Below are 19,754 nucleotides of genomic sequence, written 5' to 3'. Positions count from 1 at the left end.
CGGCCCTGACATGGCGAGGAACAGCGCAGGGTTATGTACAGCTGCGCCGTGTTTCACGACGCCCTGCCGCCGTGCCGAACCTCTTCATGCTCTGCCCCGTTGCGCCCGCCCAGCCGCTGCTAGCTCTGCGCTGCTCGTCCAGCTGCGTGGAGGCCGTCTTGCACGGAGGCACCAGCCAACGGTCATCCACCCTGGCTCCACAGCCGGGCCCGCCGCTCGCAGTCGGCCTGGCTGCGTGTCTGGAGCCACCGGCGTGGCTAGCGTCGCCACGAACGCCTCGCCGCCTTCCACCGTCGCTACAACGCAGAGTGCTGCATCTCGCGCAGTCTCGCAGAGTGCTGTCCATCTCAAAGAGGGCGTCGCACGGTGGCAAGAGCGCCGATGCACCAGGGCCCTCGTTGCGCGTCACATGGATCGCTGGTCGCCGGGCGCTCCACCGCGCTCGGCTCCTGCAATTACGTCTCTGCCTGCAGCAGAAGATATGTAGCTATGCATACACAGTACATACATAGCTACCACACAAGGCTGCAGCTCGCCTCTCGCGCCCACGGCCGGGCGTTGCTTCTCCACTCTGTATCGGCTTGCTTGCTGCCGTGGACCCATCGTACTCATGGCTAACCACCGCAATGCGCCGCCCCGAGTCAAGCCGTCTCTTCACTGGGAGAACATTGCTGGGTCACCGGTACACGCGCTCTGCTCTGCCTCTCTCTGCCTCGATCAAGACGCCACTTGCAGCTTCACCGCTCCTCGCGGCTGCCTGGTCGACGCACTGTGGTGTCACAGCCAACAAGTGCATGCAGAGTGCAGCTGCCATCACGTGAGCTCGCTCGGCCTTCCACCTGGAACGTAAATGAATGTGGAGCCTGGGTGAGAAGAGCTGCCTGGTGCAACAGCCTCAGGAGTCGAAATGTCACACATCTTGACAGCCGCCTTGGCTGTTGTAGAGCGAAAGCGTCAAACGTTCCAGCGTCTCAACCCAGAGCCAAGCAGGGCAGACGTTTGACGGCTTTCGGGGTTCATGGCCTCGTGGCGAACAGTGAGATTTTCGCCCACTTCCCTCGGCGGAGCTCGCAACTGCAAACATCGGAGAACACCAGCACCGTTCGGGTCCGAGAGAACGTTGTTTGTTTGACGACATGCCGCAAGGCTCGTCATCGGCTGGCACGTGGCATTCACTTTCCGAGCTCTTGACAATGGGAGGCCAGGATTCCTCGCCCGCCGCATTCCAGGTTGCCGCCTCAACGTGCATCGCTGGCCCATTGTTCAGCATCATCCTGACAGTACCCGCATCTACGGGCGCCGTTCGTCTCAGCCTTCACTGTCATTTCCCCGCGATCTCAACTGTCACAGCCCAGACAAAACGTGGAGTGTCTCGCAGGCAACGACCAGAGCGCAATGCCGAGTGTAGTCGTGTAGACGGCAAATGACAGTGAGAGCAGCTGGGCGTTTTGCTGTTGCGTGACCATTGTTGATCGTCGACAAAGGGCAATCCTCCACGGCACTAACTTTGGACTCACTAGTCAGGTACACTTCTGGACTTACCCCTTGCACTTGTCCTCACTCGGCCATGCTCAAGGCCGATAATGGCTGCCCGTTTACAACCCCGTACTCCATCCTACACAAAAGGAGGTCATGCGCCAGATATTGATTTATCCATTGGATATCCTCGTTGCGTACTCGTTGGACAGCCTCAGCGCGTCGACATCCAGGAACGGGACGACTGGCCAGACTCTGCCGTCATTAATTACGACCTGCCTCTAGCGCGGCGCTTCCAACTTACTTTCAGTTAGTGTAACGCGTTGCGCCCCACTTTTTCCTTCGTTGACGGTGAACAGCCTTGACTTGCCCTGCGCCAAACAAAACTAAAGCGCGCCTTGCCCTCCCAACTCTTTGACCTCCTTGCTCCTCTCACGGTCCTGCCCATTGACACCAACCTTCCCTTGCGGTACTGCATCACTCTTTCTGTAGTATTAGCGTTCTCTCTTTAGACCTTGTGTCACTCGTTCCCTACCGTAAACCCCAGTAACGACCGCGCTTCTTTAGGTAGGTTCCGGCTTCCCCAGACCCAGCTGCCGCCCGTATGCCGAGGCGCACACTAAACATCCACACGAGCTTTTAGCTTTGCGGAGCAATGCGAGCAATGCTAACATGGTCCAGCGAATACGATCTATAATCACTATTCACTACTACAATCGCATCAACTGGACGCCATCTACACGCTATAACGAATATACTACTACCACCGACTATCCACCATGATGAACATCAAGAACCTTACCGCGCGCTCCGAAAATGCCGACGGTTCCAACGACATGACCATTGCCCTTCTCACCACCTTGTCTATCCTTGTCGTGCTCGCCTTGGGCCTGATAGGCGCACTCATCTGGCTTCGCAACGTTCGCCGCGCCAGGAAGGATGCCGCACATGACGCACAGCTGCCTCTTTACGAGAAGCGACAGTCGGGTCGCCGACTGACCATCACTGCCATGCCGTATGGCAAGGGTCGCGAGTCCGTCGTCGTCTACTCGGAGAAGCAAGACCTTATGGACAGCGCTGCAAGCTCGCCCACTAGCCCAGTACCCGAGATTCGCATCACCTTTCCCGACGAGGTCGATGAGTCCGGCAAGCGCCAGTCCGGCCGTGTCGTCGTCGTCCGCGTTGGCGAGCACAGCGTTGGGTTAGAGCCTGTCAACGAGGACTTGCCCCCATACCAGCGCGATTCATCTGATCGCTTCGACTCGCTAGACCTCGACCGTATTGGAGGGCTGAAGGAGAAGGACAGCAAAGACTACGCCTAAACCTTGCAACTTCACCGCCAATGCTCGACTGGACTGCTACCAAGGGTCCAGCCCCCCGGGCTATCTTGAGCCGTTTGGCTACGACCTATTTTGATGACGGCAACAAGCGCTGATTGTCGATTTCGAGCCAGTGCCATACCAGTCTGGGAGGCGAGGCATGGCTTCGAGCCATTTGTAAATTTCTTGGAGTTGACTGGCCCTATATACCCTTCGTGTCTGGCCGTCGCTCTTCTGGGGTTATGTCCTCTTACATAACTGTTACCTGTTATTCCTAATGTATGATACGCCAATCTCTCAAGCGTCTGTAATTGTGCAGCACGAGAGCAAATACAAAATTTGACAATGACCAATATGGGTGCATCTTGCCGCAAAAGTGATGTTAAAACTAACATGGGGCTCGCAAGATTTCGCAGACTGTCTTTCAAGGCCATGGCCGTGTTGAGACTCGCGTTGCGCCTCGTGCAAGCCAAGTCCAGCCATCACCGCGGTTCGAGTACCACGATGGACCCGCATGCCGCATGAACGTCGGAGGTCTCGGCGAAATTGGTCTCCACTGCGACCAAAACATATCGCTCACCTCTGCGCGAAGCTCAGCACAACACCTCTCGTCCATGGGTTCTCCACTCCTTAAGACCCGTTTCTAGTGCGACTCCGACTCTCAGGCCCCTGAGCTTTTTGACATCATCATGGAAGGCGGGGAGATGTTCACGTCTATCGAAGACATCCAAGCAGAAGCGAAAGCCAGAGCGCAAGCGCAGCGTGCGGAAGATGCGCAATTGGGTGGTCCGAAGCCGACGACCACAGATGTGAAGACTGCGAAGAAGGCTGGCGAAGTCCACTTCAAGGCGCAGCATGGCCTTGTTGTTGCTTTCTTCAGCTTCATCCTGTACGTCCACCGCTTGCGAGCAATTGCATGGAGCTGACAGCGACCAGTGCCCTCCACGTTGTCGGCATCTACCTCTTCACGACCGGCTTCCTTCTCACGCGCCTTGTCCTCCCGCACACGTCCGAATGCGCCGTCCCACCAATTGAGCTCACAAGGGGCTATGTAGCCGGCGATGCAGAGAAAGGCTGCTGGCATCCTAAGACCTACAGTAAGGCCATTGTGGTCATTGTCGATGCGCTGCGATACGACTTTACGGTGCCATTTGAGGCCCAATTCGAGCCCGTTGACATCAAGGCCCAAGCCGACCGCGCCCAAGCCGCTTCCTCCGAGAAGAACATTGCACCTCGGCATTTCCATAACGCCATTCCTGTTTTCTACGAGACTGCGAAGCAATCGCCGAAGAACGCGTTTCTCCTTCCTTTCATCGCAGACCCACCTACAACCACACTGCAACGATTGAAGGGGCTGACAACCGGAACCCTGCCCACATTTGTCGATGCCGGAAGCAACTTCGCAGGCACTGCAATCGATGAGGATAACCTGGTCGCACAACTGAAGGATGCTGGCAAGAGGGTTGTTCATTTGGGCGACGACACCTGGCACGCACTGTTTCCTGGGTACTTCGAGCCGAACCTTACCCACGCGTACGATTCGTTCAACGTCTGGGACTTGCACACGGTTGACAATGGCGTTACCGAACATATTTTCCCGCTCTTGAAGGGTGAGAACTCGACAAAATGGGATGTTATCTTCGGACACTACCTGGGCGTGGACCACGCGGGGCATCGTTATGGACCAGACCACCCCGCCATGGGAGCGAAGTTGAACGAGATGGACGCCGTGTTTCGACGTATGATTGAAGAGCTCGACGATGATACGCTTCTTGTGGTCATGGGCGACCATGGCATGGATGCCAAGGGAGATCATGGTGGTGAATCTGATGACGAGATTCAAGCCGCGCTGTGGATGTATTCAAAGAAGGGAGACTTTGGTCGCATCGATCCTTCTTTCGTACTCCCACCTGCACACGCAAAGGACAGATCCGTTGCGCAGATCGACCTTGTGCCCACTCTCTCGTTGCTCCTCGGCCTGCCAATCCCATTCAACAACCTCGGAAGGCCAATCGATGAGGCTTTTGCCAGTGCCAAGGTGAACGATTTCGAGAATCTGGCTACCGTCAATCGTCTGGCAAGCGCTCAGATCCATCGCTACCAGGGCGAGTACGCCCAAGTTCGTGGCCTAGACGAAAGTACCTTCTCCACCTCCCAGTCCCTTTGGCCTATCGCAAACGAAGCATGGTCGACTGTCTTCCAGCGAACATCTTTCGGTGGAAGTTCAGCGAAGTCGGAACAGATGAAGGCTGCATACAAAGCCTTCGCTGCTTACCAGCAGGAGAACTTGCGCATCTGTCGCTCTCTTTGGGCACGGTTCGATGTGCCCCGCATGATCAACGGTGTCCTGATCCTCGGGCTCAGCGTACTCCTCATTGCCCTCTACGCTCGAGGTTTGGTCGGTGACCGCGCTGAGGTTACACCTGTTTTCTTCACGAGGGGCCTTTTGGGCACTGTCCTTGGTGCTATCCTTGGTTTTGTCGCGTCGATTGTCGTGCCCGACACTCCGAAGGAGCATGTTGTCACCTTTGCGGCAGCCGTGACTGGCATCGTAGGCGTGTTGTCAGCCTTCTTCTCGCTCCGTAATCGTCTTGCATCTCCACTGCCCAACAGCATTTGGGGATGGACTAGTTTCATTTTCACCATCTCTCTGTCCGCAGGTTTCGCTGCCAACTCCTTTACCATTTGGGAGGATGAGATTCTTCTGCATTTTCTTACGACGTTCGGCATACTTGCTCTTATTTCCTCTTTCCGGCAGAAGAGTATGTCCGACCGCACCCTTGGTGTCTACCACTCGATTCTCTTCACTGTCCTGTTGCGTGTAGCAAGCTTTTCTAAGCTTTGCCGCGAGGAGCAGATGCCGTATTGCAAGTCGACATACTATGCATCGGCTCTCTCTACCACCTCCGCGCCATGGCAACTCATCATCCCGGTCGTCGCTGCGCTCCTCGTTCCTACCTTCATCAAGAGCTACTATGATGGAACCAAGAGCTATCAGAACATGGCCGTGATGTGGATCGGTCTTGTTCTGCGCTTTGGCCTGATGCTTTCAGCGGCATACTGGGCTCTGGACGCGGCCGACGACGGCGACTGGTACCCATCGTTGTCCGGCATCATCAAGATTACCAAGCAAGCTCTCGCTCAGGGTGTACTCATCCTGGCATTTGGTATTGGCTATGCACTGTACAACTGGTCTAAGCCACTCCTTAACATTCAAATCAACAACCAGGGTCAGCCCAACGAGCAACTCATTGTCCACGGCTACGCGAACGTCCACGGCAGCCGCTATGCACTGCTCATCACCATCTGGTATCTCGCCGTTGCGATCCTCCAGAAACCCATGGGCGCAGGTGCAATCGGCATCCTCGTGTGGCAACTCTTCTCGCTCCTCGAAATCATCGACACAAACAACCTGCGCCAGTCTTCCATCGGCCCCATCGTCCTCGGCCTCCTCGGCTCCTTCCACTACTTCAAAACCGGTCATCAAGCCACCCTCTCCAGCATCCAGTGGGAATCCGCCTTCATCCCGCTCAAATCAATCCGCTACCCTTGGACCCCCATCGTCGTCATCCTCAACACCTTCGGTGCCCAGATCCTGTGCGCCATCGCCGTCCCCGCACTCGTCCTGTGGAAGGTAAATCCCAAGCAGAAACGCCTCTTGAGCACGGTTGCCAAGGCGATCGCGACGCACATCCTCTTCTACGCTGTCGTGAATCTGGCGACGACGATGTGGGCCGGCCACCTGCGGAGACATCTCATGCTCTATCGCATCTTCAGCCCGAGGTGGATGCTCGGCGCCGCAGTGCTGGTCGTGGTCGACGTGGTGGCGATTTTCGTGGGGCTGTGGGGATCCAGAATGAGTATTCTGAGTGTTGCGGAGGTGTTTGGGTTTGCGTAGGCAGACAAGCAAACGAGGCAAGGGGAGGTGTTGTGTAGATACGGATATTGCATTGCATGCGTCTGGCGACGCCGGGTGTCTTGTTTGTTATAGCATTGAGACGGTTGTCTTGCGGGCACCGTCGTTAACTAGCGTTTTCAGAAGTTCTGGTGCCGTTGATTCTCCCTGCTGTTTCTCTCACGTGATTGCTCCCGCTCCTTTACCGCCCATCTTGATGTTACGTCAGCGCTTGCGGCGAGGTCAGGTAAAGGTAGCTCTCTCAGGCCTTCCATTGGCGTTAGTCATTGGTATATATTTCGATCCCCTCCTTCTCTCTTTCTCTTTCCTCTACCACAGTTGACCGCGTCTTGAGGCTCTAAGTACCTCATACTTACGAGCGCAAACAACGCTTCTGGCTACGCCCATACTGCTCGCTGGACCGCACGCGCGCTACGAACGAGATTGAGAGGACGCTCGCCCAGCAGGTTGGAAAACCCACCCCAATCATTCGACCACACTGACTGAGAGTAGTTTTCGCGCCTGTCCCAGTACAAAACAACGTACTGGAGGGAGCGTCAATAGCCTCTAGGCTCACCATGGCATCACTCACGAGGCAGGACGAATTGATTGACGATTCAAAGAACGACAATCCTGTGGAAGGTCTGAAAGGTTCGGCGAGCCTGAAGGACAGGTTCACGTTCCGATTGAGCCGTCTGCTGGGAAGAAACGTTACTGTGAAGCAAATTACGAAGGAGATCAGATTACACATTGGGCCCTTGAGAGGCGCGGCAACATCAACCGCAACGTACGACAAGCGCATCCGCGAGTTTGCAAGAGACCTCCAGGCCACAATGCGGAGGATTGCTCGTTCTACAGACGGTAAACTGGCACGCTTGGTTCTGCATGCACAGCTAATTGATCGCAGAGAACGAAGACGCCATCAGTGACTTGTGGGATGTCGTACTCGTTTACGCGTCCCCAAACATTCACGAGATAGTGATGTCCTTGAAACGGATATTTGAAGAAAATAAGAACAGATTCGACGCAATGGTCGCACGAGTTTGTGGCCTGGACGACGTTTACCGCCACGGTTCGTCGCATGACACCGTACTAGGTGATCGCATCATTCGTGTGCAAGGACTTACGAATAGTTACCAAGGAAGTCTTTCAGAACAGCACGAGCTGATAGACAACGCATGGAAGATAATACAAGAAGTTCCAAACTCCGATGTAAGGTTGAAGTCGCTTCTGGGAGGCACATTCTCTACCAGGGTTTATGACCAGATCTGCAAGCTCAGTCATCCAATGAGTACAAATCACACTATCACACGAGCGGCAAGATCCAACTCGGCCTTCCAAAGTGTGAATGTCTGTTTGGACTCGCCACGTCCACCACCACCGCCATCATCGAAGGCGATGAGCCCTGCATCAAAGAATACTCTGACTAAGCGACAACCCCAACGCGTCCAGCCCAGGACGTCTCCGACTACTAAGCGTCTCTACCCTCCTCCTCCTCCTCCTCCTCCTCCTCCTCCTCATCAAGGGACCATGATGGAGACCATTTGGCGATATCTGCCAAAGGCGGACCACGGTCTAGGTCTGTTAAGGCTCCAGCCTCTCTCGAAGCAAGCAGCAGCACTGTTGATCGGATGCTTGCTTCATAACATCGCTATACCTCCAGGGTCCGACACATACTACATATTCGGCTTCGTGACCTGCCGCGACGAACAAGAAGAGCGCGCCCTCGCAGACCACTACCGCCTCCTTCTCCAGACGACGCTGGCCCCCACTACCGTCTTCAAGGGCATCCTCGACGCTCTCGAGTACCATACACTAATGGGTCTGCTTCGTAACAGAACCAACGAGGGCATCAAAACTATTACCCCAGCACTCAACCACTTCCTCACCACCCCGCCTGCGTAGCGACCCTCGGTATACCGCCTAATACAATTCATCCGCGACCGCGACAACGACGAGCCGCTGCCCTGCTTAAAGCGGGACTACGGATTCGTGCTCTGCACGCAGCGCGAGCACGTGGCGAAGCTCAAAGCGCTGTACACCATGATCATCGACAAAGCGGGGCCTATGAAGCTCCACAGCGCGTGCACGTTCGGCAGATTGTGCCAGCTTGCGATCATGGAGCTGGGATCCGTGGATGCAGAGGCGCGGAGGCTGCTGAATAATGACTACGCCATCTGTCCAAACGCGATTGGCTTCGATGACGGTAGAGGCTTGGGTGACCGACACTTGCTGCCACTGTTCAATAAGGTATGAAGGGCTGAGTTGGACTATTCTTGAGCGTACAATTGGGATCAGTTTCTTTCCAACGAGGTTCATGACACCTCAACAAGGCTGCCATCTGCTGGATTAACGAGCTGGATTGATTGCGTAGTTCTTGCTTTCCGGGAGTCCAAGACAGCGGGTTATGGGTCTTGGTGTACGGGCAGTTCCTGCACGGCGATGCAGCGAGCGAGTGCTCTTCTCTTTCCACTGTGGGTCGCTACTGGTATCCGAGTTCACAAGCGGTGATGTAGGTACCAAAGCTGGCACGTACTATCCGAGAATTGATTAATCTTTAAGTAAAACAATGAAAACTATCGTACTAGGACCCCATTCGAGAACAACACGTGCTTTATTTCTGGTCCGCAGTATGCATATATAGCATCTCCTGGCTGACGTAGACTTTTTCTCCGTGTCACAACCTTCGCCCGACTACTCCAACTTTCCGCACTATCAAAGCCTTACATTGCCAACAAACAATCACTTTCTCAATGTGGCCATGCATAAGCACTCCATACAGCCACACACAAACATATCTATCGCAATAGACGAGTAGTATGACGAGCAAACAGCCAAATGAGGCATCACAGCACTGTCTTTCACAACACGAAGCCTCAACAAAATACATCTCAAAAGAGAAGTACGATCAAAACAACTGACTTCATAGTGACGTTATACAGGCAAAATTGGCGCACAGATCCTATCTATACACCCCATCGTACACAGTGCCACCACCTCTGCACGAGCCACGAGCTATAAGCCATGAGCCAGAAACCATGATCTCCCATGTCCAACAACCAGTACAGAACCCGCATCCATCTATCTATACACACCATCGTACAAAATATCCAAGCATCGAAGCATCAAAGTATCACCGCCTCGCCATAAGCCCTGAACCACGAACCCTGATCCCCCATCCCCAACTAGCCAGCCAGCTACACCACACTTCCCGGCTTCAACCCACCCTCCCTGGCTGTGTTGGCGCGCCCGCCCGGAGCCAGCCCGTAGGCGGCTACAACGGACTGACGTGCTTCAAGCCGCGAGAAGGCGGGGATGCTGGGTGCGCGGCGCGTGCTAGTGGTTTGTCGGGGACGGGGAATGGGGTTTGGGGTCTGGGGGCTGGGGCGAGGGGCTTCTACTCTTTCTTCTCTTGCTTTGTTTCTCTCTTGTCTGCCGCATATGCACTCTCTCCTTCTCTCCATCGTCGTCGTCGTCGTCGTCGTCGTCGTTGTCCACACACACCTACTTGGTGTACGATCCAGTGTATGCCGTGCTGCGCGGTGACTTGCGCGGCACGTACTTCAGCTCCCTGGGCTCTCGGTCGCCAGTGCGGCCACGGCCACGGCCGCGCTTGAGCAACGGCCTAGGCGTGCGGGCGGGAGTGGCGGTCGGGGGCGAGAGGCGGCGGCGCTTAAGCGCGTAAGCATCGGTGGTGGAAGGTGACTTGCGCTTCTGCGGGGTCAGGGAGGAGCCGGACGACGATGAGGAGACTGAAGCCGCGGGCGAAAGCGACACCGGGGGGGAGGGGATCGAGGACGCTGGTGCGGGTGAGAGCGCGGGCGCGGCAGGCTGCTGGGCCGGCGAGGCTGGCGAGGCTGGGGATTGCAGCCGGGGGGAGAGGCTTCGGCGCTTGGGGGCGGGAGCGTCGGAGGCGGAAGGCGATTTGCGCTTGCTTGGGGTCGGAGAGGAGCCAAGCGAAGAGGATGGGAGGGAGGGGGCAGGCGAGTTTACCATGGGCGACACTGACATCGATGAAGAGGGCATCGAGGGCGTAGGCGAGCAGGCGGAGAGCGCAGCTTCCTGCGACGAGCTGGAGGAGCTGGAGGAGTACTCCAGCGGTGCACTGGTCGACCAGTGTCCAAAAGGGAGTTTGGGTGCAGACTTCGCTGCAGCTGGCTCGAACGCCTGCTCCGCCTCAGTGGGAGCCCGGGGATCCTCAGTGATCGAGGGCGATCCTTGGATCGGCGACAGTGTGGTGCCGGAGCACCTGTTGCCATGCAACATGCGCACCACGGCTGGCGCAGGAGACGACCGGATGACGCCGTTGGAACGACCCTTCTTTGGGCCGCCCTTCGACGCCGCGACCATCTCCTGCAGCCAGCGTGGTTCGCTGTTGTCATAGGCGGGCTGTGATGGCGGCAGCTCGAGGTCCTCAGCTGAGGAGGAGGAGGAGGAGAAGGAGGAGGAGGAGGAGTGGGACGGCGAGCCGGGAGGGGAAGCGTAGAGGTCCTCGCTGTTGTAGTCGAGGCCGAAGCTTCCCTGCTCAGGTGCGTGCATGGGAGTCACGCGCTGGACGGGCTGCTTGCCCTCGCCCCTCGCCACCTCTTGGAGGCCTTCGGCAGAGTGGACGGGGGCAGCGGCAGCCTCGTCAGTCATGTCGAGGTCGACATCGGACTCGTCGCTCTCACTCTCGTCTGAGACGGAGGCGTTCTCGAACTGGAGCCACTCCGGGTCGGAGGGTGAAGGGGGGAGGAAGCCGCGCGGAGTCGGGATGAAGGCGGGGTTCACGACTGCTCGACGACGGGGTTTTGCCGAAGCACGATCCTTCTTGACGCGCTTCTTCACAGGCTCGTCAGTCGCGAGAGGCACATGCTCGCGCTTCACCTCCTTGGCTGCCTCGATCACCTCATCTAGGGTGAGGTGCTTCTTCACCAAGCGCATGACCTCGGGCTCGATGAGGTTCATGAGCTGCTGCGGGTCATGAAGAAGTGCTTTATAATGTGGGCGATCTTCCAAGAGCCGCACGATGTGGTAGACGGCAAGCTGGACCTTTGCGCGGTCGCACTTGTTGCGGGTGAGGTAGGCCCAAAGGGCAGGGCATCCCACAGCGCCAATCGCCACACCGGTGAAGAAAGTGCGGAAGTGCGAGAGGAGGACAGGGAGCTGCGCTTCACCGAGAATGAAGCGGGAGATGGCCTTTGCAATCGCAGACAACGGGAGTGTTGCGGACGAACTCATCTTGGAAGCGATGGGTGTTGATGATGCTATGTCAGGAACATTAGTACAAGCTTATTGCAGATGATGTGAACTGTAGTACCTTGAGAGTGGGGTGAGGTGACTTCGGTTGTGGATGCGTCTTGCTCACAAGCTTTGTGGTGAGTGTGCAGGCGGAAGAGCTGCGACGTGGACAAACACTGAGCTTGAGGGAGCGAAGGTCTTGGATACTGGTGTACGAAAATGCAGCTTCGAGAGAACGGTGCTCAAAAGGTGCGATCGTCAGTATGTACTGTGGGTGTGAAGCTTGTGAACGTCGTCGGTGGAGTGGAAGTAGAGGAAACTCTGCAGGCGGCTGTTGTGTGTAGAAAGTCAGAGGAAATCTGAAGGGGAGTGAAGGAAGGTCGATTTGTTTATATAGTGGGGCCTCGAGCGTTGGCGGGCCACTGTTGCGTCAGTGAAGCGCGCCTTCACTTCGAGTAGCTTGGGCACACTGTCGGTGACGAGGCGGCGGCAATCGGAGGGAGCAGATGTGCAACAATATCAAGTTCTCGGTTCAATATTAACTCAGAAAAGTGTAAAACGGCGGTGTTTGTGGGCACGAAGCGGTGTCGACTCGAGGACTGTTTGCTCACTTTACTGCCATGTCTGCCTTCGCACTGGTCAGATGTGGTCTTGCGTAACGAATGTTTCGATTACTGTTCAAGTAGATCTTTCTCTGTGCTAAAAAATCGCTCTGCCAGATCCCTATAACAGATAGATGGTCAACAATGACCTTGTCTGTAGTCTGATATCCGAAGCAGTCTAGCGAAAGAATCCTTTCAAACGAATCAAGACATGAGATACCATATCTGGAAACGGTTATGATTTCAAGACACAGCACATATTCTTCGACACCAGTCAGCCCACATCACCACATGATTTATCCAACTCACCACCTACTCTTCCATCCAGATGCTCCTCACACGCCCTTGACCCTCCCCCTCCCCATCTGCCCCAACCCAATACTCTCCCTCCCATACCCGGCACCCACATTCGCCCTCTCCCCACCGAACCCGTATCCCCCACCATGCATCCCCCCGCTCCTATCATGCTGCAGTGCACTGCCGTACACGAACTGCGAGTCCACGGTGCGCGTTTTCCACGGCTTGCCCTTGTACTTTTGCGCGAAGAATTTGGCGAGCAGCACGCCGATTACAGCCCAGAAGATGGCGAGGGCGAGCATGAGGGGGACGAAGAGGGCCATTTTGGTTGGTGGTTTGGGGTTGAATTGGGTGGCGGTTGGGTGGATGGGATCTCCAATCGTCTGTGTGGTGGTGCAGCGCGGGTGCAAGATGAGTATAGGTGTTTTATGAGTAGTTTTATGAGTCAAAAAGGAGAGAGAAAGAGAGGCTGGAGGTCGTCGAAGATGCGGAGCAGCGGAGGTGGTCGACTAGCGCCGTCTGGGGACGTCCCGAGGTTTGGCGCTGTGGGGTAGCTGGGTGACGTGCAGGAGAGCGGTTCCATGGCGTCCGATTGGCTTGTGTATCTGCTGGACGAGAACGCATAGAGCCTGGTGCTCGAGTATCGGGAGCAGAAAGACGCGTCTTGCGAGAAGAAGTAGATGAATTTGATTAAATAAGGCCCAAGAATTGGGATATAAGCACATGTATGCAAGCTAACGCAGACATTGACCACTCAAGCACTTTGAGGGCGATCTAACAGAGGTCTACGAAGCCGAATCGGCACCTCTACTTTCTTCCTCAACCTGCTTCGCTCTCTTTGCTCTCTCCTCTGCCGCCTTCGCTAGAACCTCTCTCCGGTTCAGGCTTCCAGTGGCGACGCTCCCACCAGCGCTGCTAACTAGTGTACCTCCGTCTCCTCCACTTCCCAGCACGAACTCACCCCCAGTCCATCCACCATGATCGCACATATCCATCTCCTCCTCACTCGGCTCATAGAACTCCTGGTTACTCACGCTATGCCCTCCACTCCGCCAGTCATCCCTCGCAACCTCCTTCTCAATCTGCTTACACAGGTTCCAGAAATTGCGATCGTGCGGCCCCCACACATTGTGCGCCAGCTCGTGACACAGCGTGTTCCGAATCGTTTTGTAGTCGCGATACCCGTCGTACGCATCGGTTCTCAGCCGCAGCTCGATGACCTCGCCCTTGTTGCGGTTCAGCCCCAGCGTGCGGCTCTCTTGGGTTGTGTGCATGGCCGGGTCCATCTCGGTGAGCAGCGGGACGCTGAATTTGTGTGTGCGCATCGCGGCCTTGATGCCTGCGTCGTCGCGCAGGCGCTCGAGAAACGCTAGACTGCGCTCGGGCCGTGGAAGGTACGGTAGGGGGCGGAGGGTGTGGAATGTGTATTGCGCCTCTTCTTGGATGCGTTTGTAGTCGCGGTTTCGCGCGGGTGTGGCGGCTTTGATGGGGCCCTGTCGGCGTGGGGCGGACGCGGCGGATATTGTGGCGTTGAGAGAGGAGACTTCGGCAGTCGTGCTGCCCATGAGAGTGATCTTCTTGGTGTTGAAGTCGCTCAAAGGCAGCGATGGATCCTTGAAAGGCGGCTTCTGCAGCCCCAGCTTGCCGCCAATGAGCAGCTTCTGATTCGACGACGGTATGTACAGCTGCTCCGCTATTGTGTTCGAGAGGTCTGATATTGTGGCATCTTGTGCGAAGGAAAGTGGGACTGGCTTTCCGTGGTGTGTCAGTGTGATCTGAATCTCGTCGGCGTTCGCATTATCGTGTGGCGCGTCCATGGCGACGCCGAGGTGTTCGTATTAAAACAACGTGAGGGAGCTGCTGTGCTGTGGATAAGTAATGGTATTAGTAGGTGATCAAGATATGAGGCTTCGCAGCTACTTGCTGATGATTAGTCGTGGCGCTCGGTCTGTCGTGACGTTCGCGACGCTTCCATGTGAACGCCACGGAGATTTGTCAGCCTAACTCCGACCGATGTTGAGCTCACGATGGACTGGAACGCTGAAGCATTATCCACACACCAGTCAAATTATGATTAAAGTGCCGAATTGTTCTGTGCCTGGCACTGGACAACTTGACCGATATATACAGATGACATTATTGCACAGCAAGCGAAGAACTCTATGGGTATCGAATGAAAACCATGAACGACCACGTCATGAGATTACAACCAGGTATTCTCAAAAGTTTTAATGCGCTGATATCGAAAACAATGCCGTCCACCCATTAATGTTTCCTGACACCACAGCTTGCGGCCATCTATGCCGTCATAACAAAGTCAACGCAGTTCTCGTAAGTTTGCTGCGCGGCAGTTCCGAACCAGAACCACTGCATGGTGCATGCTCCCGGCTGTGTGCACTGGCCAGCAGCCAGATCTTGAGGCATGTTCACACTGAACTGTGTGTTGTTGAGAGGGAGTTGCGCCAAGTTCTCGTCTGCGTACGAGTCGAAAACAAGCAGTGTCTCGATCATAGTGTTGGATGCTGTGTCGATGATTGAAATGTTGCAAGGCCCCTCGTGAGGAATAGGAAGAACGGCAGAGAAGTTGACCAGCTCTCCTGGTGCGTATTGCTGGACATTTCGCTGGTTGTCGGCGAACTGCGCACCCTTGCACAAGCCGATGTTGCACTGCGGCGAGCCGTTGCTGGGAATGTTCTCGAGGGGACCAGTGCCGTCGGCGTTGATGGCTGCAACAGCGGCTTGACCGCATACCTTGGCCATTGCTGGGCCCGGGAGACGGGATGGAGGGCTGGTGATGTTGCCATGGGCCAAAACTGTGGCGGCGAACAAGCCAATACTGAGGAAGGTGGAGGGGAACATCTTGTTTAGATTATTATTAGAATACTGAAGAAGATGTATTTTATAAAGGTTCGTGATGAAAGAGAATGTAATGCAGTTAGCGAGTGACCAGCACAAGATGGAATTAGATTAGTTGGTGATAGAAGTCCTACAAGACACTCGGCATGGTTATATATTCTCTGGGCACGAAACTCCAGTGCGCGGAAATGTGTGGATAGCAGTCGTTCCGAGGCTAGGGGAGACACGGTGCAGTCCGAGTTTGTAAAGGACATTCTGAAACACGATGCAGGTGGCCGCAAACTCATGCTTATCGGCGCACGAACACCTGGGGCTCGAAGGACGGATCGCCCATGATCAGAGAAATTTAGGATGATCGATCTACATGCCACTATGCATTTCAGCTGCAACGAGTCGATGGAAAGATGAGTGGGATTGTGAAGGAGTGAATACGCGCTTCTGACGGCTGCCTCTCGCAAGCCAAATTTGTGACGAGGATTCCGCGTCCCGACTTGTTTACGACGAGGATCGATTGGATCTCATTGTGGATACTCAGCAAGCTTTGCACATGCTTGTCTTGCTTAAGTTGTGTCGTTGGTGTTTTGGCTTGGCCCGGAAGCGGGAAGGAAGCAACGCGCTCGCACGGGCCTTCTTTCTCAGGGCTCAGCTCTTGCAACTTTCTACCACACCATCATTCGTAATAGTCTCGTATTCCTTCTGGCTTCGCATTTGCCAATGCCTCTTTCAATACTCAGCTCGCTATGTGAGTTTGGCTACGGTCCAATGCATCACCAGACCTCGTCTGCGCATGCTGACAGCATGCACGAACGTCAGCCTAACAGGCTCTCACCGCGTTGAATAGAACGAAGAAGCGATCGGCTTAACTCGTTATGAACACCTTTTGTCTTATCGCAATGTCTGATGTCCCTAGAGGACCAGATGACATTAATCTCAGCGAGAACGTCGATGCGCCACACCTTACATTCAGCTGCCAGGACAGGATGGGCGCATGATCTGTATGATTTCTACATCCATGACAGGAACAACTTTATCCTTGCCCTTATTAGGCTGATCCAGCTATATATCCTCGCCAGTCATTGGTTGACTGTCGAGTAATCGTCCACAAACACTACATGAGTGTGGTGTAGTATGCCATCGGGCATTACTTTTGGCGGCTGACTAGCTATCGCTCGTCCTGGCCCCCAGCAGTTCGCATTATTGCCTTGTCAGCATGGCATCAAGGTTTCGCAAAGATGGCAGCTCCCGTTGCTGGCTGAGCGGTGTATCGCAGCCCATCAGCTGGTGCCTTCGTATGTTTCCCTGTACATTGTTGTAATCTCAGACATATATAAGACCAGCCTGGATACCGTAGCACGTTCATCGATCTATCAGCCCTCTCGTACCCACATTAGTAAACCCTTGAATATTATTCTTAGCCAAGTAATATCCATCATGTCCCACGCACACCACGAAGCACGATGCTTCGTGCCTCCTCACCCCTCCCTGCTGGCGCGCACGAAACGGCTGCAATTGCAAAACCCAAACGATGCTGCTACTCTGGCAAGAGTCCAGACCGCCCTCCCCCGACAATCTAGCCTGCTCGGTCGAGACGATGGAGCCATCTTTCCCAAATCACATTTCTCACCGCAAGCGTCCATTAAGACGATGGCTGCTGCAGCTCTTGAACGAGCACCGTTGCGTAACGCTATCAGGTGAGATTCTTTGTAAACACACATCGCTGGAAACAGAGCTCAGTGCCCTAGGATCATCGTCGTTGTAGTTGAATTTCAGGACGTGAAGTGCCCTCCGGAGACAATCGATCGTACGAAGGATCTCTGGTTTTCTACGAACAAGATTCCCACTGGCTCCGTGACGGATTTCTACTCGGAGGTGTCCAACAACGCTGTCTCCTTGACCGGTGAGGTTGTTGGGCCGTTCACGCTGAGAGAGAAGATGTCCCATTATGCCAACGATCGTGTGTTCTTCCCTTGCAATGATATCTAGATGTGAGCTGACTCAAAGTAGAGTCTGGAATGGGGTGGCCAGGCCCGAACTCGCAGACGATGGCCGATGAGGCTTTCCTGGCTGCGAAAGACCAGGTTGACTTCAAGCCGTATGACAATGATGGCAATGGCTACGTGCGTGCTCTCCTCCCGTCAAGCCGCCTTCTCACTGAAAACGACTAGGTCGATGCTTTTGTGGTCGTTCATGCAGGACGCGCTGCAGAGGAAACCGGCCTCGGAAGTGACATCTGGAGCGTCAAGTGGGTTCTCCCGGAGGAGCGGGAAGCAAATGGTGGGTTTCCCCTTACCGTCAGCTGATACATTGATAACAACAATCTAGGCGTCAAAGTATTTGGCTTCCTCACGGTACCGGCAGATGCCAAGTGCGGCGTGTGTGCACATGAGATCGGCCATCTGGGTAATATGTACACTCGCAGTGTCGTGTCCAATCACTAACGAATAACAGTCTTCGGCTGGCCAGACTTATATGATACCGACAGCTCATCCGCTGGTATTGGGAACTGGTGTCTGATGGGCTCCGGCAGCTGGGGCGGTGGAGGCGACCGGCCTGTCCACCCTTCTGCATGTAAGTTTAACCTCCATCCTCAAGTATGGTTTTGACAGCGCAGGGTGCAAGTCAAATCAGGGCTGGGTTGAGACTGTAGTGGAGACTAGTAACCGCCAGATCACGCTTCGGGATGTAAAGGACGGATACAAGATCCATCGTCTCTGGACGAATGGAGATACCGACAGCAAAGAATACTTCCTCGTTGAGAACCGACAGACTGTCAACAGCGACGAGTTCTTGCCTGGCAAAGGTTTACTCATCTGGCACATTGACGACCGCATCGGATCCAACACAGACGAGAACCATCCTTGGATCAAACTTATGCAGGCTGATGGCTTGGATCAGTTGAAGCAGAACTTTGGCAGAGGAGACGATGGCGATGCCTATCCAGGGTTCACAGACAACCGTAAGTTCGACAGGCTGTCGAATCCCAACAGCAAGTCTTACCAAGGGACTGACACGCTCATCTCTGTGACGAACATACCAATCTCACAGCCAATAATGACGTTTGACATCACTGTCACGAAGAGCGATCAGCCACAGGTGGACAAGTTCAACCCCAGAATGTGGTACCGCCTGAAGAACACGTATCAGCCATCAACCCACTGCCTTGATACCATCAACGACAATGATGTCAACAGCAAGGGTCTGCTTCAGATGGCAGTTGCCGGATCCTTCTCTGGGCAGTACTGGCAATTGAAAGCAAACGAGGATGGGAGCTACTTCCTCCGCACCCTGTTTCTTGGCCCGGATCGCCAGCTTGGCGTGAAGGACGATAGGATAACACCGATTCTCCAAACTGCAAACCCGTCCGCTGTATCCCAATACTGGACGATTGAGGCATGGGATGGTCCAGAGGATGGAACATGGCATCTTGAGGTAAGAGGAACTGCAGTGTCGCGCGGCCATTACTGACTGTCATGACCAGAACGCCTGGACCGAGCAGTCGCGATATCTAGATACCATGGAAGGTGGCCCGAGGGTCGAGATGAACCAGGCAAACGATGGGCGGCCGACTCAGAGGTGGACGATTGAACCTATCCGTGAGATCACAGAGCCCGGCTTTTGATCAAGGTAGTCAGCTGAGCGTTTGAATTTCGTTCCCCGCTGTTGAGCGCCCCAAGTATCATGAATCCACGCGTTTTTGAGGTTCGGCGATACCTTTATGTCAAGCCATGGTGGCGCCGGCGGCGGGAATTGCCCAGTCTGCCGCTTACAGACGTCGCCCGCGCGCTAATTTCGGGGACTTTTGCCCCCGGAGCCGCATCGAGGCAGCCTCGCCATGATCCGCCAGCGGCTTCTCCTTCCCCCAGATTTCTAGCGGGCGCCATGCGTTTAAAACGCGGAGAAGCATGCACCTAACCATGCTTCGCATCATTCTAGGGCGAATCATCAAACACCGAATCCCAATCACGATGTTTACCCCAGAAACCGACCTCAGGGCAGAGATCTCATCGCTCTGCCGACTCGGAGCGTCGCGCGCCCTAACCAAGCCAGTCCAGTCTAAGTATTCCGGCTCTTATCCTCGGCTATGCTCAT

The 19,754-nt window shown here is 55.0% G+C and overlaps 8 protein-coding genes across 8 annotated transcripts; 5 read left to right on the top strand and 3 right to left on the bottom strand.

The window, feature by feature from the left end:
* The first annotated feature begins 2,018 nt into the window (after positions 1-2,018).
* On the top strand, positions 2,019-2,804 carry C7974DRAFT_103253 (uncharacterized protein). Its single transcript, XM_046134876.1, has 2 exons — positions 2,019-2,043; positions 2,158-2,804. Exon 2 carries the CDS (start codon positions 2,256-2,258, stop codon positions 2,796-2,798), a length of 543 nt encoding a protein of 180 aa, XP_046001486.1. The 5' UTR covers positions 2,019-2,043; positions 2,158-2,255; the 3' UTR covers positions 2,799-2,804.
* A 494-nt stretch (positions 2,805-3,298) lies between these two features.
* Positions 3,299-6,851, top strand: C7974DRAFT_351114 (uncharacterized protein). The gene is made up of 2 exons (XM_046139477.1): positions 3,299-3,684; positions 3,732-6,851. Exons 1-2 carry the CDS (start codon positions 3,485-3,487, stop codon positions 6,691-6,693), a joined length of 3,162 nt encoding a protein of 1,053 aa, XP_046001485.1. The 5' UTR covers positions 3,299-3,484; the 3' UTR covers positions 6,694-6,851.
* Positions 6,852-7,268: 417 nt separating this feature from the next.
* On the top strand, positions 7,269-8,845 carry C7974DRAFT_447082 (uncharacterized protein; the record flags this gene model as incomplete). Its single annotated transcript, XM_046145623.1, has 2 exons — positions 7,269-7,551; positions 7,598-8,845. 2 exons carry the CDS (start codon positions 7,269-7,271, stop codon positions 8,593-8,595), a joined length of 1,281 nt encoding a protein of 426 aa, XP_046001484.1. The 3' UTR covers positions 8,596-8,845.
* A 1,349-nt stretch (positions 8,846-10,194) lies between these two features.
* On the bottom strand, positions 10,195-11,910 carry C7974DRAFT_468839 (uncharacterized protein; the record flags this gene model as incomplete). The annotated part of the gene is made up of 1 exon (XM_046146410.1): positions 10,195-11,910. The coding sequence occupies one exon, from the start codon at positions 11,908-11,910 to the stop codon at positions 10,195-10,197; it is 1,716 nt and encodes a 571-aa protein (XP_046001483.1).
* Positions 11,911-12,515: 605 nt separating this feature from the next.
* Positions 12,516-13,355, top strand: C7974DRAFT_103226 (uncharacterized protein). The gene has a single exon (XM_046134875.1). The coding sequence runs from the start codon at positions 12,750-12,752 to the stop codon at positions 13,239-13,241; it is 492 nt and encodes a 163-aa protein (XP_046001482.1). The 5' UTR covers positions 12,516-12,749; the 3' UTR covers positions 13,242-13,355.
* A 118-nt stretch (positions 13,356-13,473) lies between these two features.
* C7974DRAFT_385527 (zinc metallo protein-like proteinase) lies at positions 13,474-14,865 on the bottom strand. The gene has a single exon (XM_046140958.1). It carries the CDS (start codon positions 14,624-14,626, stop codon positions 13,595-13,597), a length of 1,032 nt encoding a protein of 343 aa, XP_046001481.1. The 5' UTR covers positions 14,627-14,865; the 3' UTR covers positions 13,474-13,594.
* Positions 14,866-14,896: 31 nt separating this feature from the next.
* C7974DRAFT_103211 (uncharacterized protein) lies at positions 14,897-15,856 on the bottom strand. The gene has a single exon (XM_046134874.1). It carries the CDS (start codon positions 15,666-15,668, stop codon positions 15,108-15,110), a length of 561 nt encoding a protein of 186 aa, XP_046001480.1. The 5' UTR covers positions 15,669-15,856; the 3' UTR covers positions 14,897-15,107.
* Positions 15,857-17,096: 1,240 nt separating this feature from the next.
* C7974DRAFT_447077 (immune inhibitor A peptidase M6-domain-containing protein) lies at positions 17,097-19,354 on the top strand (the record flags this gene model as incomplete). The annotated part of the gene is made up of 8 exons (XM_046145622.1): positions 17,097-17,356; positions 17,408-17,619; positions 17,670-17,782; positions 17,831-17,939; positions 17,988-18,065; positions 18,114-18,233; positions 18,277-19,094; positions 19,144-19,354. 8 exons carry the CDS (start codon positions 17,097-17,099, stop codon positions 19,282-19,284), a joined length of 1,851 nt encoding a protein of 616 aa, XP_046001479.1. The 3' UTR covers positions 19,285-19,354.
* Positions 19,355-19,754: the final 400 nt, after the last annotated feature.

This window comes from Boeremia exigua (genome assembly GCF_020726555.1).
Source record: "Boeremia exigua strain MPI-SDFR-AT-0100 chromosome Unknown C7974scaffold_2, whole genome shotgun sequence".
NCBI lineage: Eukaryota > Fungi > Ascomycota > Dothideomycetes > Pleosporales > Didymellaceae > Boeremia > Boeremia exigua.
The sequence above is the reverse complement of the archived record's forward strand: the minus strand, read 5'-3'. Positions and strand labels throughout refer to the sequence as shown.

Coding starts and splice junctions, on each gene's coding strand:
- C7974DRAFT_103253 (XM_046134876.1), top strand. CDS start 2,256: ATGATGAACATCAAGAACCTTACCGCGCGCTCCGAAAATGCCGACGGT.
- C7974DRAFT_351114 (XM_046139477.1), top strand. CDS start 3,485: ATGGAAGGCGGGGAGATGTTCACGTCTATCGAAGACATCCAAGCAGAA. Junction 3,685..3,731: donor GCTTTCTTCAGCTTCATCCT/GTACGTCCACCG, acceptor GACAGCGACCAG/TGCCCTCCACGTTGTCGGCA.
- C7974DRAFT_103226 (XM_046134875.1), top strand. CDS start 12,750: ATGATTTCAAGACACAGCACATATTCTTCGACACCAGTCAGCCCACAT.
- C7974DRAFT_385527 (XM_046140958.1), bottom strand. CDS start 14,626: ATGGACGCGCCACACGATAATGCGAACGCCGACGAGATTCAGATCACA.
- C7974DRAFT_103211 (XM_046134874.1), bottom strand. CDS start 15,668: ATGTTCCCCTCCACCTTCCTCAGTATTGGCTTGTTCGCCGCCACAGTT.